Here is an 18444-nt window from a genome sequence, read left to right as displayed (position 1 = left end):
CTCCAGTGGCGCAGGAGTCCTTGCTTATTGGCCTCTCCAATCCAATATGGCAGCGCCCTGCGCAACTTCAAGAGTTGGCTATCCCCTAGCCAATCAAAGGAAAGATGCTTCTGGATCCCGCCTCTTTCAGCGGAGCCGCTGGCCAATCAGGTCACACCGTAAAAGATGAGCGCGGAAAAGGTGAAACCAGCCGGCCCAATGGTAGCGTCTCGGAGTGTAGGCTCCGCCTCTCGGCGGACAGGCCACTCGGCAAGGGAAGGAGCGACAGCGCTTCATGGTAGGTGTTCGGGCTCAACTGTTAAAAGCCGGCCCTGGGCGGTGCGGCGTCGGGGGCGAGTGTGGTGCTGTCGTAAGCCTCGCCGGCTGTGCGGACGGGCTTCATCTCGGCCTGCTCAGGGCCGGCGGTGCAGGTGTCCTTCAGCGCGCAGCGGGCGGACCCGGGGGCCGGCACCGCCAAGGCGCATGCCCCGCCCGCGTCCGTGGGGTCGGAGGTCATGGGGAAGGTCGGGGAAGGTGTCAGGCTCTTGACCCTGGAGTCAGCGGTCGGAGATGGGCACGCGGGAAGGCACAGGTCACGGGAGGGCCACTTTTGAGCTTCGGCTAGGTGCCAGGCTCAGGACATATACAACCCCCTACGTTCTCATGACCCCCATTTCGCGGAGGAGAAAACGTGCAAGATGACCTCACCCGCCCAAGGTCACTTGGCAGGCAGGAGACCGTTCCAGAAGGACCTTGATGGTGGGGCAAGAAATTTGATCCCGAGGGTTATTTAAGCCTTTAAAGGGTTTCCAGCATGGGGGAGGGGGGGTCTGTGGGTGTAAAGGGCGGAGCCTGGGTACACGTACTGGTCCCACACCCTCCCCCATCCAGTGTGTGACTTTGGGCAAGTCACTTAACATGGCCAGGCTCCAGCTTCGCATCTGTGTCTCTCGTGGGGACCTTGTGAGGACCGAATGATGGTGTGCGTGACCCCCCCCCAGGACAGTGAGGTTTCAGTCCTGGTGGCTACTATCGGTGTTGTCAGATGCCATGAGGATGAACAGGGGAGGGATCCGCTAGGAGACAGGAACACTGGTCAGGGGAGAGAGGAGGGATGGATTTTAAAGATTTCTTAGAAGGTGAGATCAATAGGACGTGGGTTCACAGATGCCCCCTCACTCTTAGGCCAGCCTAGCTGGGTCAGGTTTGGAGGGCTGGGAGGTGCCACACCTGTGCCTCTGTTAGGAATGGGGGTAAATCGGAAACCAGGTGACACAGCGGCACTGAGGTCCGGGCTCCTGCAGTACCAGAGTTCCTGGGGACAAGTCTGGGACCCATGCGTGCCTCTCCCTTTGCATCCCTGCAGATGCGCTGCCTGAGTACACCCACGCTGCTTCGGGCTCTGGCCCAGGCTGCACGAGCAGGTAGGACCAAGGAAGCCTTTCCTGGGGGCGTTGGGGAGCCCAGTGTCCTGACGTGAGGCTGCAGCTGCCTAACGTAATCCCTCTCCTTGCAGGGCAGCTCACTGGCCGGAGCCTCCACAGCAGTACCGTGGCAGCGACCTACAGTGAGTCTGGGGCACCTTGAGCCTTGGGCTTTCCGGATCCTGAACCTACCAGAGGCAGGGGTGGAGGCCTAGGTTCTAGTCCTGGCTCTGCCTGAGGCTCCCCCTCTCTGAGCCTGTTTCTACTTTGTAACAGTGATCTAGACTGAATCTGATTCGTGGGGGCAGGCTCTGTCTGCGAGATGATGGGGAGCCTTCTCTGTGGCCTCACATTGAGCTCAGAGCTTCCCTGCGTGGGACAGGGAGGGAGGGAGCTGCCAGGTGGGAGGCTCCGGTGTCGGTCCTCTTCTGCCAGGACCTCACCGCCCAAGCACCACCACCCCCCGGCCACCTCTGGGCTTGGACAGCTGCCCACACACAGGGAGAAGTGGGCAAGGACTGCCCAGAGCCAGAGACAAGCCTTGCAAGGCCCTTGCTGAGGCCGGAAGGTTTGATGAATGAACCAGCCCTTGGGGGGCCTTATCTTCCTGAGTTGGATTCCTAGAGGAGGGACATGGGCCCGTGAGGCCCTGCTATGGCCCTCTCTGCCCACCTCCCCTGCAGAGTTCGTGAACATGCAGGAACCCTCGATGGACATGAAGGCGGTGACCGACAGGGCGGCTCAGACCCTGCTGTGGACTGAGCTCATCCGAGGTGGGCCCTGGGGGAAGGGGATGGGGGTGGGCACAGAGTGTTAGGGAGGCGGGGCCCCCACCCACCATGCCCCTGCTGCCCGCAGGCCTAGGCATGACCCTGAGCTACCTGTTCCGGGAGCCTGCCACCATCAACTACCCGTTCGAGAAGGGCCCACTGAGCCCTCGCTTTCGGGGAGAGCATGCGCTGCGCCGCTATCCGTCAGGAGAGGAGCGCTGCATTGCCTGTAAGCTTTGTGAGGCTGTCTGCCCCGCCCAGGTGAGCCCCTGACCCCTGCTGCCTGCCCCCCGGCGCCTGCCACTCAGAGGGAAGCAGGGCAGTCTTGGACGCCCACCCCCCCCCACTGGGAGCGTGTCCCTGGGAAAGCCCCTTGCCCTCTTTGAGCCGTGTCGCCAGGCCAGTGCAGAGTCCCTGAGTCCTCAGAGGAAGGCTTGCAGCCCTGAGCAGGCCACATGACACCTGTGGGTCCTGCCGTCGGGGACCTGGTCAGTGAGCCACAGGGTGGTACCTGAAAGTCCGCTTTTGCCCTGAACACGGCAGTGGTTTTAGGGTTCTGCGAATGTGCCTGTCACCAGCCCCGAGGACACACGTGCTGCCCCTGAGGCCCTCACTGCCCCTGTCTCCTGCTCCTTTGAGCCTCCAGCATTAGTTCTGTCGCAGGGCCCCTGCACGGCGCCCCCCAACCCCGAGTCAGGGCCCCTTAGTGGAAAAACAGATCCGGTTGGGGCGCAGTTCGTTTAAGCGGCCGATTCTTGGTTTCAGCTCAGGTCATGCTCTCAGGGTTGTGAGACCAAATCCCACATCGGGCTCTGCTTTCCGTGGGGCGTCTGCTTGACTTACCCCCTTCCTCTGCCTCTCCCTCTTATTTCCCACATGCACGTTGTCTCTCTCTCTCTCTCTCAAATAAATAAATCTTTAAAAAAAAGAGACAGGTGCAGTTGAGGCTCTTGGGCGGACCCATGGCTGTGCCCGGCAGTCAGGTCCCCCTCACAGGGACCGCCCCTCCCAGCAGCCTCCCAGGCCATGACCCTGGTGTCTCTGATCCCAGAGCGCATAGAAGAGCCCAGACACCTGTAGCCGTGACAGCCTTCCAGGTTGTGAGCCCCATGGACAGATCAGCCGCTGTTCCTGCTCATGACTGACTTTTACAGCAACCCTAGGATATAGAGATTATTATCTCCATTTTTATAGATAAGGAAACTGAGGCCAAAGAAACAAGGCCACCAGCCTACGGTCCCACTGAATGATGAACATTACCTCCTGGGGACACATAAAGACCTTTGGCAAGCCCCCTTTGAACATCTTTCTGGCCATGGGAGGCTCCAGAACATCTCACTGCTGGCACCAGGCCGTAACCCAGAAACTGAGGGTTGGGGACCTAACTTTGAGTCTGGGCTTTGTGTGGCTGGGGAAGCCCCTCAGCATCTCTGAGCCTCCGTTTTCTTATCTGCCCCCACCCTCCCACTGCCTGCCAGGGCCACCGGTGCTGCAGTGAACCCAGCAACCTATGGGCCTCCCCTCGGGAGACCTAGTGTCTCAGGCAGGAGATGCCGGAAGTGGACAGAAATGTCAGCTAGGGCAGAATGACGGGACTTTGGGGAGAGGTGTCAGGAGGGGTGCCTCAGGCAAAGAGTGGGTGGCCCTGGGGTGAGCCCCTAGGAGGGAGCAGACAGGAGCAGTTGGGGCACCCGGTACCCCTCCCGCAGGCCATCACCATCGAGGCCGAGCCGCGGGCCGATGGCAGCCGCCGGACCACGCGCTATGACATCGACATGACCAAGTGTATCTATTGCGGCTTCTGCCAGGAGGCCTGCCCCGTGGATGCCATCGTGGAGGTGAGCGGGCCTGTGCGGGGTGCAGGGCCGGGGGCAGGGCCAGGGGCAGACGTGCTCGGGGGGAGGGGGTGCGAGGGGCTTGATGCCGCTGCACCTGCCCCCGCCTGCAGGGCCCCAACTTCGAGTTCTCCACTGAGACGCACGAGGAGCTCCTGTACAACAAGGAGAAGCTGCTGAGCAACGGGGACAAGTGGGAGGCCGAGATTGCCGCCAACATCCAGGCCGACTACCTCTACCGCTGATGCCCCCCACCGCCCAGCTGGCCTGCAGCCCCCGCCACCCAATAAAAGAGTTCTGCCCTCCTGTCCCGCCTCCGTCGTGAATCCAGCTGTCCGGGCCACAAAGGTTCAGCCTGTGGGTCCCTCCCCGGGCGGGTCCTTCAGGGAAGCTGGCAGAGGTGACCTGGCCTTCCATGGGAGTCCGGGGGCCGTGGCTGGGCCCCGGCACAAGGCAGTCCTCCTGCGTACCCATCTTCCTGGGCATGGTCCCCAAGGCTTGGTCTCGGGTCGCTGTCCTGTAATCCTGGGTGTCTGGAGGGTCAGGCCATGCACAGCTACGGCCTTGAGGATGTCGAGTCTCCAAGGCCTCGGGCAGAAACCCTGTGAGTGGCAGAACCTCAGAAAGGCCAGGGTGTCCTTGTTGGGGGCAGGGAGAGGCGTGCCTGGGGTGGCAGTCACAAGGAGGTGACACAGGCCCTGCTGTCCCTGAGCTGGCCTTGCCTCATCTCTCGCCACATCCCCTTTCTGCCCCAAGTTCCCCAGACCAGGCTGCGGGCTTGGCTGCTGGTGCTGGGAACTTCCCCTTCCCAGTCCCGGCAGTGTGTGGTTCCCCGAGGGGTTGCGTGCTAGCCCGGTGCGGACGGGACAGCCAGAACCTGCTCCCTGGGACCCGGTGCCTCGCCAAAAGGCTTCGGCTTGTTTGTATCTGTGAGCACGCCAGCTCAGAGAAGTGAGGGACTTGCTTGGGGTCACACGGCATGTGTCCGATGAAAACACTAGCTCAGGTCAGAGATCTGGGCCCCTCCTCTTCCATTGTTCCCAAAAGTGCTCTTCACAAAACGCTAACCTCCCGTGATGCTGTGTGGAAAGAAGAGAGAGGAGGATGTTCTGTGGACCAGTCAGTGTGGGAAATGCCCCAAGTGCCCTCTTTCCTCTGGGATAGACACCACCTGTGAGCACATTCAAGGCTCTGAGAAGGCCTGTTGCAAAGAGTCCTAGCCTTTCCCCAGCTCATTCCCTTTGTTCATGGCTGCTGACACCTGGGCCATCTCCTGGTGCCGAAGTGGTCCAGGTCCTGTTTGCCCCCCACAGCCTACGGAGCTAGGCGCAGGGGTGAGGAATGCAGGAGCTGAAGAGAAGACCGGAGCCTAGGAAGTGTATGTGTGCCCAGGCCCCTGCAGGCCATAGTGGCTGTGGGAGGCAGGACCCCTACAATCATCAGCTTGAAAATGCTGCGTCACCTTTGACTGCACTTTTCCCAGATACAACCAGCATTCGGTGCTTGTCACGGAGCCTTTATCTGTACACCGGTAAACAGAACACACTTGTTTAAAATGGGTCAGATGGTCCGGCTCCTGACTGGATCCTTTCCCTTTCTGACCCCAAACTTTCTGTGTGTTTCAGGAGCGCACCTCCAATGCCATTTTGGAACAGCGGGGTTCCGGTTGCCCCTGCACCAGAAAGTATTGACCTTGGTTTGGTTGAAGCCCCCCCAGGAAACAGACCTACGATGCCCCAGAACTGGGTCACCCCCTTTTCTGATGATACTGACCTTGGCTGTAACTTTCCACCCCCAGCTCTGGGGCTTGCTTCGTTTGCCCACAGCTCCCCTACCCCTCAGAGGACCTTGCCATGTGAAATTCAAGGATCACCAGAGCTGAGAGGCCCCTTGTCCTTCCTGTCCCCAGTGGGTATGGTCCTGGTCTGTCCAAAGTGCAGGCAGCTGGACATTCGTGAACCTCCGTTCAGGGGTGCTGGGACATGACCAACCGTGGGGAGCTAATCAGCAAAGTCACACGCACGCCCCTGGCTGTAGGAAAAGCAACAACTACCATTGGGTGCGCGGAACATCACAAGCCCGGCCCAGCCCTCTGTATCCTGCTGCCGCTTAGGAAAAAGGCCCGCAGAGAGCTGCACCCACCCAGGGCCCCTGGGCCTGGAGCTTAGGCCCCTTTCCTGGGTGGTCAAGAGGCAGGAAGGTGTAAGGACCGGGTGCAAACGCGGCCTCAGGAAAGGGGTCCCAGAGGCGGGGTGCGAGGCCCTTAGACCTCAAGCCTCAGTGCTTTGGGATCCCATCTGCCGCAGGCCCAGCGAGCCCTCTAGGTGTGTGGGGGGCGAGCCCCGGCCGCCTCCCCGCACCCGCATCCCGGCCACGTAGGCGAGCGCGGTCGACGCGGCTGAGTCTCGGCTCGGGTCTCCCGGCCTCCCCGCCCCACGTTACGTCCCCCAGCCTCACGGGAGCGAGCGACGGCGGGCGGGGCCGCAGGCCGGGCCCTGCCTCCCCGCCGGCCGCTCGCGGGACTCCCGCGCCCCTCCCCGTCGGGCCCGGAGGGGATGGGGCGGGGCTCCCGTGGCCCCGCCCCTTGCGGCCCGCCGGCGGGGGAAAGCGAGTTCCGTGGGCGCCGCGGCCGGGAGCGCAGAGCCAGGAGCGCAGAACTGAGCAGCGCCGCGTGCGGCGGACCCGGGGGTAAGTGTGCCCCAGCCGGGATCCGCAGGGCTCCCCAGCTCCGTCTGCCACCCTCGCTTCGCCCTGCCTGGAGAAAGGGGCCCTGGAACCCCCATCCCACCTGGGCCAGTGCATGCGACTCAGTCTACCGGCCCGCCGGGTGTCGCGGCCTTGGTGGGGGCCGCCGTGGCGCCGAAGAGGAGGAGGAAGAGGAGGAGGAGGAGGAGGTGGAGGGGGAGAGGGAAGAGGAAGACGGAGAGTTAACAGCCGCTAACTATTGAGCCCAACTCTGCCCGTCCTGGTGCTGCTCTGGTGGTGCTCAGGGCTTTCTCTGGGGCATCTTCCTCGGAGGGAGGGACCCATTCTACAGATGAGGAAATTGAGTCCCACCCAACTAGGAAGAGGCAGAGCTAGAGGCAAGTGGGGTTACTCCAATTCCAGAGCCTACCAGTCTGGAATGGGTGAGGCAGCAGGTCTTCTCTTCTCCAGCTCAGTTGTCATCATCATGGGTCAGGGGCTTAGAGGAGAGATCTGGTGGGTTCCTGAAGGAGTTGGCCTTAGCCTCAGCCCCTGAGGGACCAGGAGGAGGGGGGAACAGAGGGAGGAGGGGGCTGCAGTCTGGATCCTGAAGGCCAAAGGACTGACGAACCTTCATTTGCTCCATTAAAAGGAGTAGGGTACACCCCGCCCCCCGGCTTGGGTAGGGGCCAGAGAGGATGGGCGGTAAGGGGTGAGCCAGTGGCATCCTCACCTGTGGGGGAGGGGGTCTGACCAGGTCCCTGCACACCCTGTCCACCCCATCCAAGGGAATTCCCACCCAAGGGGTTCGCCCAGGCCGAGGCCCTGTGAGTGACTAGATTGGCCACAGCCTGAGGCTGCTGTACCCCTTGGGTCCCCAGACCTGGTTCCCTACAATCCCCTCATCTGTCCAGCCCAGCCTTTCAGGGGGCCTTGGGCGGAGAACAGCCCTCACCTGAGTGCATACTGTGCCCTGGGACGACAGACCTACAGCTCCAAGGGCAGTTCTGGCCTGACTTAGCCACCTGCTGACCACCTGATCCCAGACCCCACCTCTCCAGGTGCGCTGAGCTGTCCGTGAGAGTCTGTAAAACAAGGCCACAAGGTCCTCTTTCCCCAGGATTGCTCTCAGGTTGCAATGAGGTAAAATGGGTGAGGGGTTATGTGGAGCTTCTATTTTTGTCATCTCTCCACCCAGGTCCTGTCTCTGCTGGGGGTGGCCAAGTCCCATTTACCCAAAGAGGAAGTGGAGGCCCAGAGAAGGTGAGAGGCTCCCCCAAGGACACACAGCCAGTCACAGCCTGAGCCACACTCTGGATCCTGGGCCCTGGCCCTCTGCGGGTGGAGCCTAGCCCCTCCTGCCCACACTTCCCTGCCCGGCCCGGGGCTGCGGCAGTCCTGGGCTGCCTCTCCGCCTTCTTTCCTCTTCCAGGCCAGGGCGGGGGCTGCATTCCCTGTTTAGACTGAAGGAAACCAGGCCCAGGGGAGGAAGTGACCAGCTGGGCAGGTCCCCACCCTCCCAGACAGCAGGCGGAGCTTTGGCGCCAAATGGTCACCCTCAGTTGGGGACCTCACCCACGCCTGTCCCCTTCCCTGACACTATGAGAGCTAAGGAAACTGAGTCCCACAAAGGGGAAGCCCTGGGCCCCGAGAGCAATGGCCGTGGAGCCCTGGCTCATGGCTGGGGCAAGTGCAGGGCCTCCCCTGCGGCATCTGGGCAGGGCCCCGCCAGGCCGTCCTGCCCCTGTCAGCTTCCACAGTTTCACTTTCCTGGGTTTCGACACCTGGAAGGCTGTTTCTGCCCCTATTTGGACATCGGCCGCCAAGCGGTCCAAGCCTCGGGGGAAGGTCCGCCCCAACCTGGCCTTGGGCCTCTGCCCTCAGTGAGGGCACCAGGGGACCCGCTGGAGGCTCCCACCCCCTCGGCACACACAGACACCTCCAGGGGGGCTCAGCTGCCAGGGGGGCTCCAGCTGCCAGGGGGACTCGGGGGCTGGGGGACAGCCCCAACCTTCAGCCCCGGCTGTCTGTCTAAATGGACGGACGCTCCTTGGTGTAGAAGGTCGAGGTTGGTGGCCAGCCGAGGGCTGTGGCAATTAGGAGGCCAGCTGCTGGAGGCGACCCTTGGCCTGGGGCCCCAAGGACAAGTAGGGCCTAGGGTGAGGGCAGGTCACAGAGGAGGGACAGCGGGAGCAGAGGGTGCATGTGAGGAGAGCCAGTGCGGGGGTGGGGGCGTGGGTCAGGCCGTGAGGCCAGCCAGGGCGGGCTGCACTCGCAGTTGCACCGCTTACTTCCTGTGTGACCTCAGTGCCCCTTTGAAGCTGCCCGGGCCTCAGTTTCCCCATATGTCAGGTGGGGTTGGTAGCAGACCTCCCATGGATGGCGTGAGCTGAGGCGGATGGCATTGCTAGTCGGTGGGGAGCTGTCCGGCCCGTCCCCGCTGAGCCTCCCCCCGCCCATCCCCCCAGCCCCCTGCAGGACCATGGGCTCCATGTTCCGGAGTGAGGAGGTGGCACTGGTCCAGCTCTTCCTGCCCACCTCAGCCGCTTACACCTGCGTGAGCCAGCTCGGTGAGCTGGGGCTCGTGGAGTTCAGAGACGTGAGTGGGGCCGGACGGGCGCGGGAGGGGGCTCATCCCTACGTGTCCTAGACGGCAGGCCGCCTCCCCCGGAAAGGGCCCCAGCTTGAAATCCTGGCCACCTCTGCCGCGGCTGCTCCCCTCTCGGAAAGGCCAGCCTTGACGCTGAGGCCACTTTGCCTCCGGGGGCCCTGTCACACCCTCCCCAGAGCACGCAAAGCTGGGTCTGTCTCCCGCTGGGCTGCTGGAGGCTTGTGGTGTGTTCAGTACCTTTCTGGGGGGAGTAGCTATGGCCTGCCCAGAGCCAAGCCTGGGCCCCAGGGTGGGGGGACCTCCCTGGCCCCCTCCCTAGAAGTCTGACCCATCTGTGCGGCAACCCCAGCTCAACGCCTCGGTGAGCGCCTTCCAGAGACGCTTCGTGGGGGACGTTCGGCGCTGCGAAGAGCTGGAGAAGACCTTCAGTGAGTTGGCCTCAGGCCCACATCCCAGGCAGGCTTCCTGGAGGGGGTGCCAGTTGAGCTCGGCCTGAAAGGAAGAGTCCTGGTGCCCCAGGTGGAAGGCAGAAGGGAGGTCCAGGCCAGGCCCTGCAGAGCCAGGATGGGGCTGCTGGGGTCCGTGGGGTGCCCTTGAGAATGGGGCTCACTTAGAGGAGGCCTTGAATATTGCATGAGGGCCTAGGAATTCATCCAGGGGACACTGGGAGCCACTGCAGTTTCTAAGCAGGGGAGAGACATGGACAGAGCTCTCTCTGTCTCTCAGACGGACTGGGGTGGGGGAGGCCAGTATCCAGGGTCAGGTGCCCCAAGGAGCCGCTTCTCCAACCCAGGTGAGGGGGACCCTGGCCCCGGCCTCTGGCAGCCCCTCCCAAGAGGAGCTGACGAGAGGGGAGAACAGAGCACATTCATTTTAATGGTTTGTTAGCCTTCAGGCAGCGGGCTCCATGCACGCTCTTGTCCTGGGCCCCCCAGTGCTCGGGCCAACCTGCCTGGACCCCACTGTGGGACCCAGGCCCAGTGGGACAGTGGCCAAGGGAGAGAGCTCAGGACAGGGAGAGTGGCCCTTTGGGGATAGAACTTGGCCTGGGGGTTTTCTGGGGGTCGTGGACTCAGTGAATCAATTAGCTGGTGGCCAGTTGAGTTTGGGGTGGCGTTTGGGACCCCTAGACATTATGTGGCCCTTGGCTAACTGGCCGTGAGCTGTTGTCGGCCCCCAACGGCCTCCCCTGACACCTGTTACTCCGTACGCAGCCTTCCTACAGGAGGAAGTGCGGAGGGCTGGCCTGGTGCTACCCCCACCCGAGGGGAGGCTGCTGGCGCCCCCGCCCCGTGACCTGCTGCGCATCCAGGAGGAGACCGACCGTCTGGCCCAGGAGCTCCGGGATGTGCGGGGCAACCAGCAGTCTCTGCGGGTGCAGCTCCACCAGCTGCGGCTGCACTCGGCCGTGCTGGGCCAGGGCCATCGCCTCCAGGTCAGCATCAGCCCCTGCGGGGTAGGGGAGAGGCAGGGGGGCCAGGTCCCTACTTGGGCGAGGGGCTCAGTGGTGCCTCTTGGCCCTTAGTTGGCAGCCGCCCCTGCAGATGGGCTCTTGGAAAGAACCCCCCTGCTCCAGCCCCCCGCGGGGCCCCACCAGGACCTGAGAGTCAAGTAAGTAAGGGGTAGTTCCAGATCTTTCCTGGTCAACTCCTTGTCCAGTGCTCTCCTCCTCCACCCTCAGACGCCTCCAGCCTCCTCCTTCGGGCCCACAACTTCTGTTGCTCTCGAGGGTGTCTCCTCTTCTGGCCCGGCCTCGGGCTCCGGCCTCCTTCCGGGGAGCAGGGCCGCTGTCCTACTCGGCCGTCCTGAGCACGGTGGCCTGGCCTGGCAGCTTTGTGGCAGGTGCCGTGGAGCCCGCCAAGGCCGCCGCCCTGGAACGCCTGCTCTGGAGGGCCTGCCGGGGCTTCCTTATCGCCAGCTTCCGGGAGACGGAGCAGCCGCTGGAGGACCCAGTGACGGTACAGGCTGGAGGCCCGGGGGGTGGGGGAGAGCATCTTGGGGTGGGAGGCCTGGAGTCCAGGTCAAGCGGGCCCCATCCTGCAGGGGGAGCCGGCTACGTGGATGACCTTCCTCATCTCCTACTGGGGCGAACAGATAGGGCAGAAGATCCGCAAGATCACGGACTGGTGAGCTCCATGGGGGGCCTTCTGCCCCGGGGGGCGGGGGCGAGTGTCACCACCCCGTCCTCTGCCCCGGATGCACCCTTCAGACTCAGCCTCCGCACAACCAGAGCCCCCCGCCCCCTCCCCCTAACCGCTCGAATCTCCCCTCCTCCCCGCCAGCTTCCACTGCCACGTGTTCCCGTTCGTGGAGCAGGAGGAGGGCCGCCTGGGAGTCCTGCAGCAGCTGCAGCAGCAGAGCCATGAGCTGCAGGAGGTGGGCGCCCGCTCGTGGCCGTGGCCGTGGCCGTGGCCGGCTGCCCCGCCCCGCCCCCCTGCCCCGCCCCGGCCGCCCTCACCACCTGCTCTGGCCTCAGGTCCTGGGGGAGACGGAGCGCTTCCTGAGCCAGGTGCTGGGCCGCGTGCAGCGGCTGCTGCCGCCCTGGCAGGTGCAGACCCACAAGATGAAGGCAGTGTACCTGGTGCTCAACCAGTGCAGCGTGAGCGCCACGCACAAGTGCCTCATTGCCGAGGGCTGGTGTGCCGTGAGCGACCTGCCCGCCCTGCAGCAGGCGCTGCGGGATGGCTCGGTGAGTGCGGGGTGTCTCCAGCTCTTCCCTGCTCCCACCTCCCAACACACTTCCTGTTGCCATCGCCGGGCCTTGGCCCCGGGCTGCCCCTCCTTCCGGAAGTCTGTCCTGACGCCCCTGGCCCAAGGCCTCCCCGCTCCTGATGTCCGAAGCCCCCGGAGGGGCCAGAGCACCTGGGAGGCCAGCTCCACAGGCACCGCCCCTGATCTGGGGCTACTGGAGGGAGCCTCAGGCTACTCACCTGTGAAATGGGTGCGATGACCCTCCAGGGGTCACTGTAGCTGCTGCTGCCTAGTAGGTGCTCACACGTGGCAACGCAGCTCCCTCTCCTGGGCCACCTGGATAAGCACCGTACTCGTATTTCTCTAGCGATTTCTGGTCCAACTGACCTCGGCCTCTCCCTAAATCACCCTGAATTGGGGCAGGTGGGGCTAATAGGTAGTCCTGTTTCATGGAGAGAGAAGGGGCTGTCCCAGCTGGGTCTGGCTGGGGGGTGGGTGCAAGCAGTCCCCGAAGGCCCCCGCCATCAGTCTCATCTGTCCCTCTACCCCTTGGGTGCCCCAGAGCGAGGCAGGTGTGAGCGCCGTGGTTCACCGCATCCCCTGCCGGGACATGCCCCCCACGCTCATCCGCACCAACCGCTTCACGGCCAGCTTCCAAGGCATCGTGGACGCCTATGGTGTGGGCCGCTACCAGGAGGTCAACCCCGGTGAGAGCTGTGGAGCCCCAGCCCGGAGGGCGGCATCTCCACACGGGCCCATCCTCCCACCACACGGGCGGGGGCGGGGGGAGGCAGCGTCCAAGCTTGGTGTTCACCCCCAGCAACCCCCCTCCCACCCCTAGTTCGGTTTACTGGGGGTCCAGCACGGGAAAGAACAGGCTTTGCAAAAGGAACGGCTCAGGTTTGAGGTCTGAGCTGCTTACTCTGGCTCGTTTCTTAGTTTCTTGGAGCCTCCATTTCCACATCTATAAAATGGGAGTAAGAGCTCAGCCCTCAGAGCCTTGCAGGGAAGGCTGAAGCCGTCCCCGAGGCCGGACTCAGCCTGTGGAGCTGCTCGTCCAGCCCCACCGCTGTCGGTTCGCCCAGAAGCCGACCCCTTGGGGGGCAGGGGGAGGGGGGACTCTGGCACAAGTGGCCTATGAAGAGTGGTGCTGCTGGGAGAAACCAGTCAGGGAAGCAGCTGAGAGGTGGGGGGTTGGGGGGCAGGCGGGCGGCTGTGGCACCTGCCGGTCATCTGCCAGGTTTGCTCCCTCCGGATGTGGCTTCTCGTGTGGCCGGCTGGCTCCGGTGTGGTCAGGGGGCCCAGCGCTCCCCACCCCTTGTCACTGGGTGGGGATCGCAGTGGGTTTCTGAGTCCAAAGAATGGGTGTGGGAGGTGAGCCGTGGGCGCATTTTTGGAAGGGACTCGGCCATAGGCCAGGGCGGGCTCTGGCCTGAGCTGGTGGACTAGAGACGGGTGCTCGGTCCCCCCCCAGCGTGGTGGAGGCAGGACACGAGGACAGAACGTGAGGCCGAGTGGACGATGACCAGGGTCACGGACAGTTCTCCGGGGCCTGCCATCCCTGCAGGGGCCGCATCACAGAGCTTGTCCTGGGGCCCTCGGCCCGTTTCACGTGCTCACGGTTCCTCCGTGTTAGCAGAGGCCGTTCCACTTAGAACAAGGCCAGGGTCGCTCCCCGCCCTCAGAGCCTCCCAGTGCGGGAGGCGGCTCAGGCTGCTGTAAAAAAACAGCCCAGATGAGGGCGCTCCAGGCAGCCCTCCTGTTGCAGTGGTGGCCTCCCAGGGACCGACCCGGGACCTTTCCAACTGCGAAGATCGCTTTCTGAGGGGCTAGGACTCCATCTGGGGAGGGACACGACTCCGCTCAGAGCAGGGACACGCACCGAGGCCCTGTAGCCCCCATGAGGGATTCGTCCCATCTTACCGAAGGGAAAGCGAGGCCTCAGAGGGGACGTGAGCAACTCGGCCTCCCGCAGCTTGCCCGGTGCCGGTCAGGAGAGCCTCTCCGAGCTTCTGCCCACGGGAACTGGTTCTCGCTGAGTGCTGCGGCCGCCCGTCCCGCCCCTAGATAGGCTCGTTGACAGGAGCCCCACGAAGCAGGAGCATTGCTGTCCCCAGTTTACAGATGGGGAAACAGAGGTTCCGAGAGGTTGAGTCACTAGTCCCTGGTCACCCAGCCAGGAAGTGGCGGGCTCGGGGATGCAGACATGCAGTCCGGCGTCCCTGCCTCGCCAACGGCCCCTCCGCGTCTCCCTGGGTCCCGGAGCCTGGGCTCGGGCTCCTGTGGCAGCAGGTGCCGCGTCGCACACGTGCCCCTGACGGCCCGGCCCCTCTGCCCGCAGCGCCCTACACCATCATCACCTTCCCCTTCCTCTTCGCCGTGATGTTTGGCGACGTGGGCCACGGGCTGCTCATGTTCCTCTTCGCCCTGGCCATGGTGCTCGCGGAGGACCGGCCAGCTGTGAAGGCTGCGCGGAACGAGGTGAGGGTGGCCCAGGGCGCCGGTGGTGGGGGGCGGGGGGGCCGGGCCGCCCCTCACGGCTCCCCCACGCCCAGATCTGGCGCACCTTCTTCACGGGCCGCTACCTGCTGCTGCTCATGGGGCTCTTCTCCGTCTACACTGGCTTCATCTACAACGAGTGCTTCAGCCGCGCCACGACCATCTTCCCCTCAGGCTGGAGCGTGGCGGCCATGGCCACCCAGTCGGGCTGGAGGTGAGGCCCGGCGGCGGCCCCGCAGCCCCTGCGGCCCCCCGCAGCCCCTGACCCCTCGTCCTTGTTGTCACAGTGACACGTTCCTGGCCGAACACCCGCTGCTCACCCTGGACCCCGCGGTCAGTGGTGTCTTCCTGGGACCCTACCCCTTCGGCATTGACCCGGTGAGTCCGGGCCACTTGCTGTGGGGTGTGTGGGCAGGTGGGAGGGCCGGGCTGGGCCGGGGCTCCCGCACTCACCCTGTCCCAGCGTGGACCCGGACGTTAACCCTCACCCCTCCTGAGGGCCTGGCCTGGTGCCGGGTACAGGGGTGCGGGGCTCTAGAAGGACAAGGGGCCCACCTTGCTGGGCCCACACAGCAGCCACTTGGAAGGCGAGAGAAGCATGTGGCAGCGAGGGCAGCGCTGGCTTCCTCGGAGCCCACCGTCCGGGCACTGTTCTGTGCTCTCTGCACGACAGGACGCGGTACATAGTCCTGGCGATGGTCCCATGAGACCCATGCTGGCACTGCTCCCATTTCACAGATGAGGACGTAGAGGCACAGGAGAGCTGTGGGCAGGGTCACATGGCGGGGAAGAGCAGGGTCTGGGCCCTGGTTGCCCGCCCGGCCTGTCTGTGCACATCACCGCTCCCTTCTGCTGGCCCACCATGGGCCAATGGGTTGCAAACAGTGGTACGGCCCCCCAGGGGCAGAGGGGCTACCGAGAGGGACGTTGGCAGAGAGGCCCCTGTGTGCCACCTGTCCCTCCTGCCACCCCAGGTCTGGAGCCTGGCTGTCAACCACCTGAGCTTCCTCAACTCTTTCAAGATGAAGATGTCCATCATCCTTGGGGTCACCCACATGACCTTCGGGGTGGTCCTGGGAGTCTTCAACCACGTGTGAGGGCCCGGGTTCCCCAGACGGGTGGGGGAGGGGGGACACCTGGACAGGCAGGGCCAGGGTGGCCTGAGGTGGGTGACCTGGGGACCCCATTCTTCCCGTCCCTCAGGCACTTTGGCCAGTGGCACCGGCTGCTCCTGGAAACCCTGCCCGAGCTGATCTTCCTGCTGGGGCTTTTTGGCTACCTCGTCTTCCTGGTCATCTACAAGTGGCTGTGCGTCTCTGTCACCAGCGCGGCAACCGCCCCCAGCATCCTCATCCACTTCATCAACATGTTCCTCTTCTCCCGCAGCCCCGCCAACAAAGACCTCTTCCCTGCCCAGGTGTGCTGGGGCCGGGGGGCCACTCTGAGCGGCGGGCTCCTCCTCTGAGAAGCAGGGATGCGGGCGTGGGGCCGTGGGTGCCCTTCTCCCCCAGAAGGATTCCTCACAGCGCGGTGTCCCGGCTTAGTGAGGGGTCTGGGGGTGAGGAGGAGGAGTGGGCTGCAGGCTCTCTTCCCACCCACCCCCGAGCTGGGTGCGTGGCTTTCAGAGGCCACCCTGACAAGCTCTGCTCCCTCCCCCACAGGAGATGGTGCAGTCCACATTGGTGGTCCTGGCCCTGGCCACTGTGCCCGTCCTGCTGCTCGGCACACCCTTGTTCCTATACTGGCAGCACCGCCGCCGCTCGCCCAGGCCCGCTGGCCGCCAGCCGGTAGAGACTCGGGGCAGGGGTGCGGGGTGGGGGCAGGGCATGAAGGCTGATGGGAGGCTTGACCCTGCCCTCGCTGCCTCTCAGCCTCCTGGGGGAGGGGGACCTGCTGATGTTCCCCCCCCCACCCCCAGGATGACAAGGTGGGGATTCTGGACTCCTCCGATGCCTCCGTGGCCGGCTGGGGCTCTGATGAGGAGAAAGTGGGGTGCCCCGGGGACAGAGAGGAGGCCGAGGTGGGTGTGGTCTCCCTGAGTGTGGGGTGGGGGTGGCGGCCAGCCCGGCTGGCCCCTCACTGTCCCCCGCCCCCCAGTTCGTCCTGTCTGAGGTGCTCATGCACCAAGCCATCCACACCATCGAGTTCTGCCTGGGCTGCATCTCCAATACGGCGTCCTACCTGCGCCTCTGGGCCCTGAGTCTGGCCCATGCCCGTGAGCAAGAGGGCCCCGGCGGGCGGACTGGCTGTGGGTCGGCCCGGTGGGTCACTTTTCGGCATCCCCTCTGTAAAGGGAGGATGTCGGAGAAGGTCCCGGGAACGGGAATGGGGCCGGGGCAGAGGGGGAAGGGAGCTTCGGGCTGCCACGGGGGCCGGGTGGGCACCCCCTGGGCCCTGGCCTCCACAGCCACCTCCCTGCCCCCCAGAGCTGTCGGAGGTCCTGTGGACCATGGTGATGCGTGTGGGCCTGCGCATGGGCCGGGAGCTGGGCGCGGCGGCCGTGGTGCTGGTGCCCGTGTTCGCCGCCTTCGCCGTGCTGACCGCGGCCGTCCTGCTGGTGATGGAGGGGCTCGGGGCCTTCCTGCACGCGCTGCGGCTGCACTGGTGAGGGCCCACCTGGCTGGCCCCGGGCAGCATGAGGCCTGGGGGGCCTGCCCCTCACCAGTGTCCCCTTGTCACCCCCAGGGTGGAATTCCAGAACAAGTTCTACTTAGGCAGTGGCTACAAGCTGAGCCCCTTCACCTTCGCTGGGGAGGAGGACTAGAGCCCACCCGTGGCCACGCCCAGGTCCCTCCCTTGCCTGCAGAGACCAGAAATAAAGATGGACGACGAACTGTGTCTTGGTCCCGTCTGCAATGCCAGGGGCTGCTAAGGCTGGGGTGGCAGAGCCTGGGCTCTGGGCATAGACTGGTCACATCTCATAAGACTCTTGGTGTTCTGGGCTCCGTGCCTGGCTGTATTACGCCCCTCTTCCGTATGCTCTCCCGGACTGAGCTTGGTGTGGGGTGCGGTGGGGTGGGAGGCCCTGGTCTAGGACCTGGGCCCTTGAGAAGTTGGGCAGAGGCCCCATGAGCTCATCTGCAGAAGTCCCAGAGCCTTGGGCTGAAGTGGGGGCAGACCTAGGACCAAGGAGGGCTGTTTCCAGCACATTCTAGTTCGGGATGAGTGTCTTCCCAGGCTGAGCCAGAGCGGGTGAGCTCCCCATCCCTGGGGAAGTGCAAACTGACCGTGAGAATGTTCGGGATACTCTGGGCATGAAGGGTGGTGCCCGGCATGATGGGCTGCCCTGGTGCCAGCCCCACCCCAGGGAGGCAGGGAGCAGCCTGGGACTCCAGAGCCTGACCCAGCAGTGGAGAGAGAAACACACACCCCATCCTGCAGAAAAGGGCAGAGGCTGTGCAGGCAGCCCCATTGTCCAGGGCTCGGAGTGTCAGGAAGAGGGCTGAGCTGGACTCTGGGTCCTGCCGCCCCTTCGGTGAAGGCCACGGTCTCTCCCAACTCTCCCTGGGTGACCAGTCCTGCTCCTTCGGCTAGGGGGCTGGAGTGTGGCATTGTGCATGTCTTTCTGGCCTGGGTCCCACCGCCGGCTGGGAGGTGGAGCCTGTGCTTCCCAGAGGCCTTCCGTCCTGGGGTGAGGAGCCGCAAAGTGGCTTTTCCGGCAGGAGGCCTTAGGAACAAAGGCTGCTTTGAGGCCAGAGCTGCCCGGGCAGGGCAAGCCAGGCATCGCCATCGCAGTGGCTCTCATTTGGCCAGCTGCTGGGGGAAGCCCATCCCCCAGGGCCAGGGCTGCCCTGCTCAGGGCCTCGGGATGCCGCAGGGAGGAGTGGGGGTAAGCGTCCCCCTTACTCGGGAGGGTGGTATCATTTACTGCTCAGTTTCATTGCTTGGATACCAAAACACATTCACCTGGCTAAACTTTTAAATGTCTGGAAGGGAAATCTCCCTCCTGC

At 64.2% G+C, this 18444-nt stretch overlaps 2 protein-coding genes across 2 annotated transcripts; both read left to right on the top strand.

The window, feature by feature from the left end:
- Positions 1 to 227: 227 nt before the first annotated feature.
- On the top strand, positions 228 to 4314 carry LOC111149681 (NADH:ubiquinone oxidoreductase core subunit S8). The gene is made up of 7 exons (XM_022506901.1): positions 228 to 277; positions 1346 to 1403; positions 1496 to 1546; positions 2087 to 2176; positions 2262 to 2434; positions 3883 to 4011; positions 4122 to 4314. The coding sequence occupies exons 1-7, from the start codon at positions 275 to 277 to the stop codon at positions 4251 to 4253; spliced, it is 636 nt and encodes a 211-aa protein (XP_022362609.1). The 5' UTR covers positions 228 to 274; the 3' UTR covers positions 4254 to 4314.
- Positions 4315 to 6642: 2328 nt separating this feature from the next.
- On the top strand, positions 6643 to 17330 carry LOC111150062 (T-cell immune regulator 1, ATPase H+ transporting V0 subunit a3). The gene is made up of 21 exons (XM_022507392.1): positions 6643 to 6696; positions 7892 to 7956; positions 9162 to 9292; positions 9654 to 9732; positions 10519 to 10739; positions 10830 to 10915; positions 11136 to 11262; positions 11348 to 11430; positions 11587 to 11680; positions 11781 to 11993; positions 12558 to 12702; positions 14337 to 14476; positions 14551 to 14708; positions 14782 to 14872; positions 15469 to 15587; positions 15698 to 15911; positions 16156 to 16281; positions 16413 to 16514; positions 16592 to 16709; positions 16921 to 17098; positions 17180 to 17330. The coding sequence occupies exons 3-21, from the start codon at positions 9176 to 9178 to the stop codon at positions 17256 to 17258; spliced, it is 2490 nt and encodes an 829-aa protein (XP_022363100.1). The 5' UTR covers positions 6643 to 6696; positions 7892 to 7956; positions 9162 to 9175; the 3' UTR covers positions 17259 to 17330.
- Positions 17331 to 18444: the final 1114 nt, after the last annotated feature.

Source organism: Enhydra lutris, unplaced genomic scaffold, assembly GCF_002288905.1.
Source record: "Enhydra lutris kenyoni isolate GAN:26980312 unplaced genomic scaffold, ASM228890v2 scaffoldscaffold22, whole genome shotgun sequence".
NCBI classification, from domain to species: Eukaryota; Metazoa; Chordata; class Mammalia; order Carnivora; family Mustelidae; genus Enhydra; species Enhydra lutris.
This window is presented reverse-complemented; position numbering and strand designations above follow the sequence as displayed.

Bases quoted from the DNA above. Each gene is read 5' to 3' on its own strand.
- LOC111150062 (XM_022507392.1), top strand. From the start codon at position 9,176: ATGGGCTCCATGTTCCGGAGTGAGGAGGTGGCACTGGTCCAGCTCTTC. The intron at 14,477-14,550 runs GTGAGGGTGGCC...CCCCACGCCCAG, and splicing joins TGAAGGCTGCGCGGAACGAG to ATCTGGCGCACCTTCTTCAC. The intron at 16,710-16,920 runs GTGAGCAAGAGG...CCTGCCCCCCAG, and splicing joins CCTGAGTCTGGCCCATGCCC to AGCTGTCGGAGGTCCTGTGG.
- LOC111149681 (XM_022506901.1), top strand. The intron at 1,547-2,086 runs GTGAGTCTGGGG...CCTCCCCTGCAG, and splicing joins TACCGTGGCAGCGACCTACA to AGTTCGTGAACATGCAGGAA. The intron at 2,435-3,882 runs GTGAGCCCCTGA...CCCCTCCCGCAG, and splicing joins AGGCTGTCTGCCCCGCCCAG to GCCATCACCATCGAGGCCGA.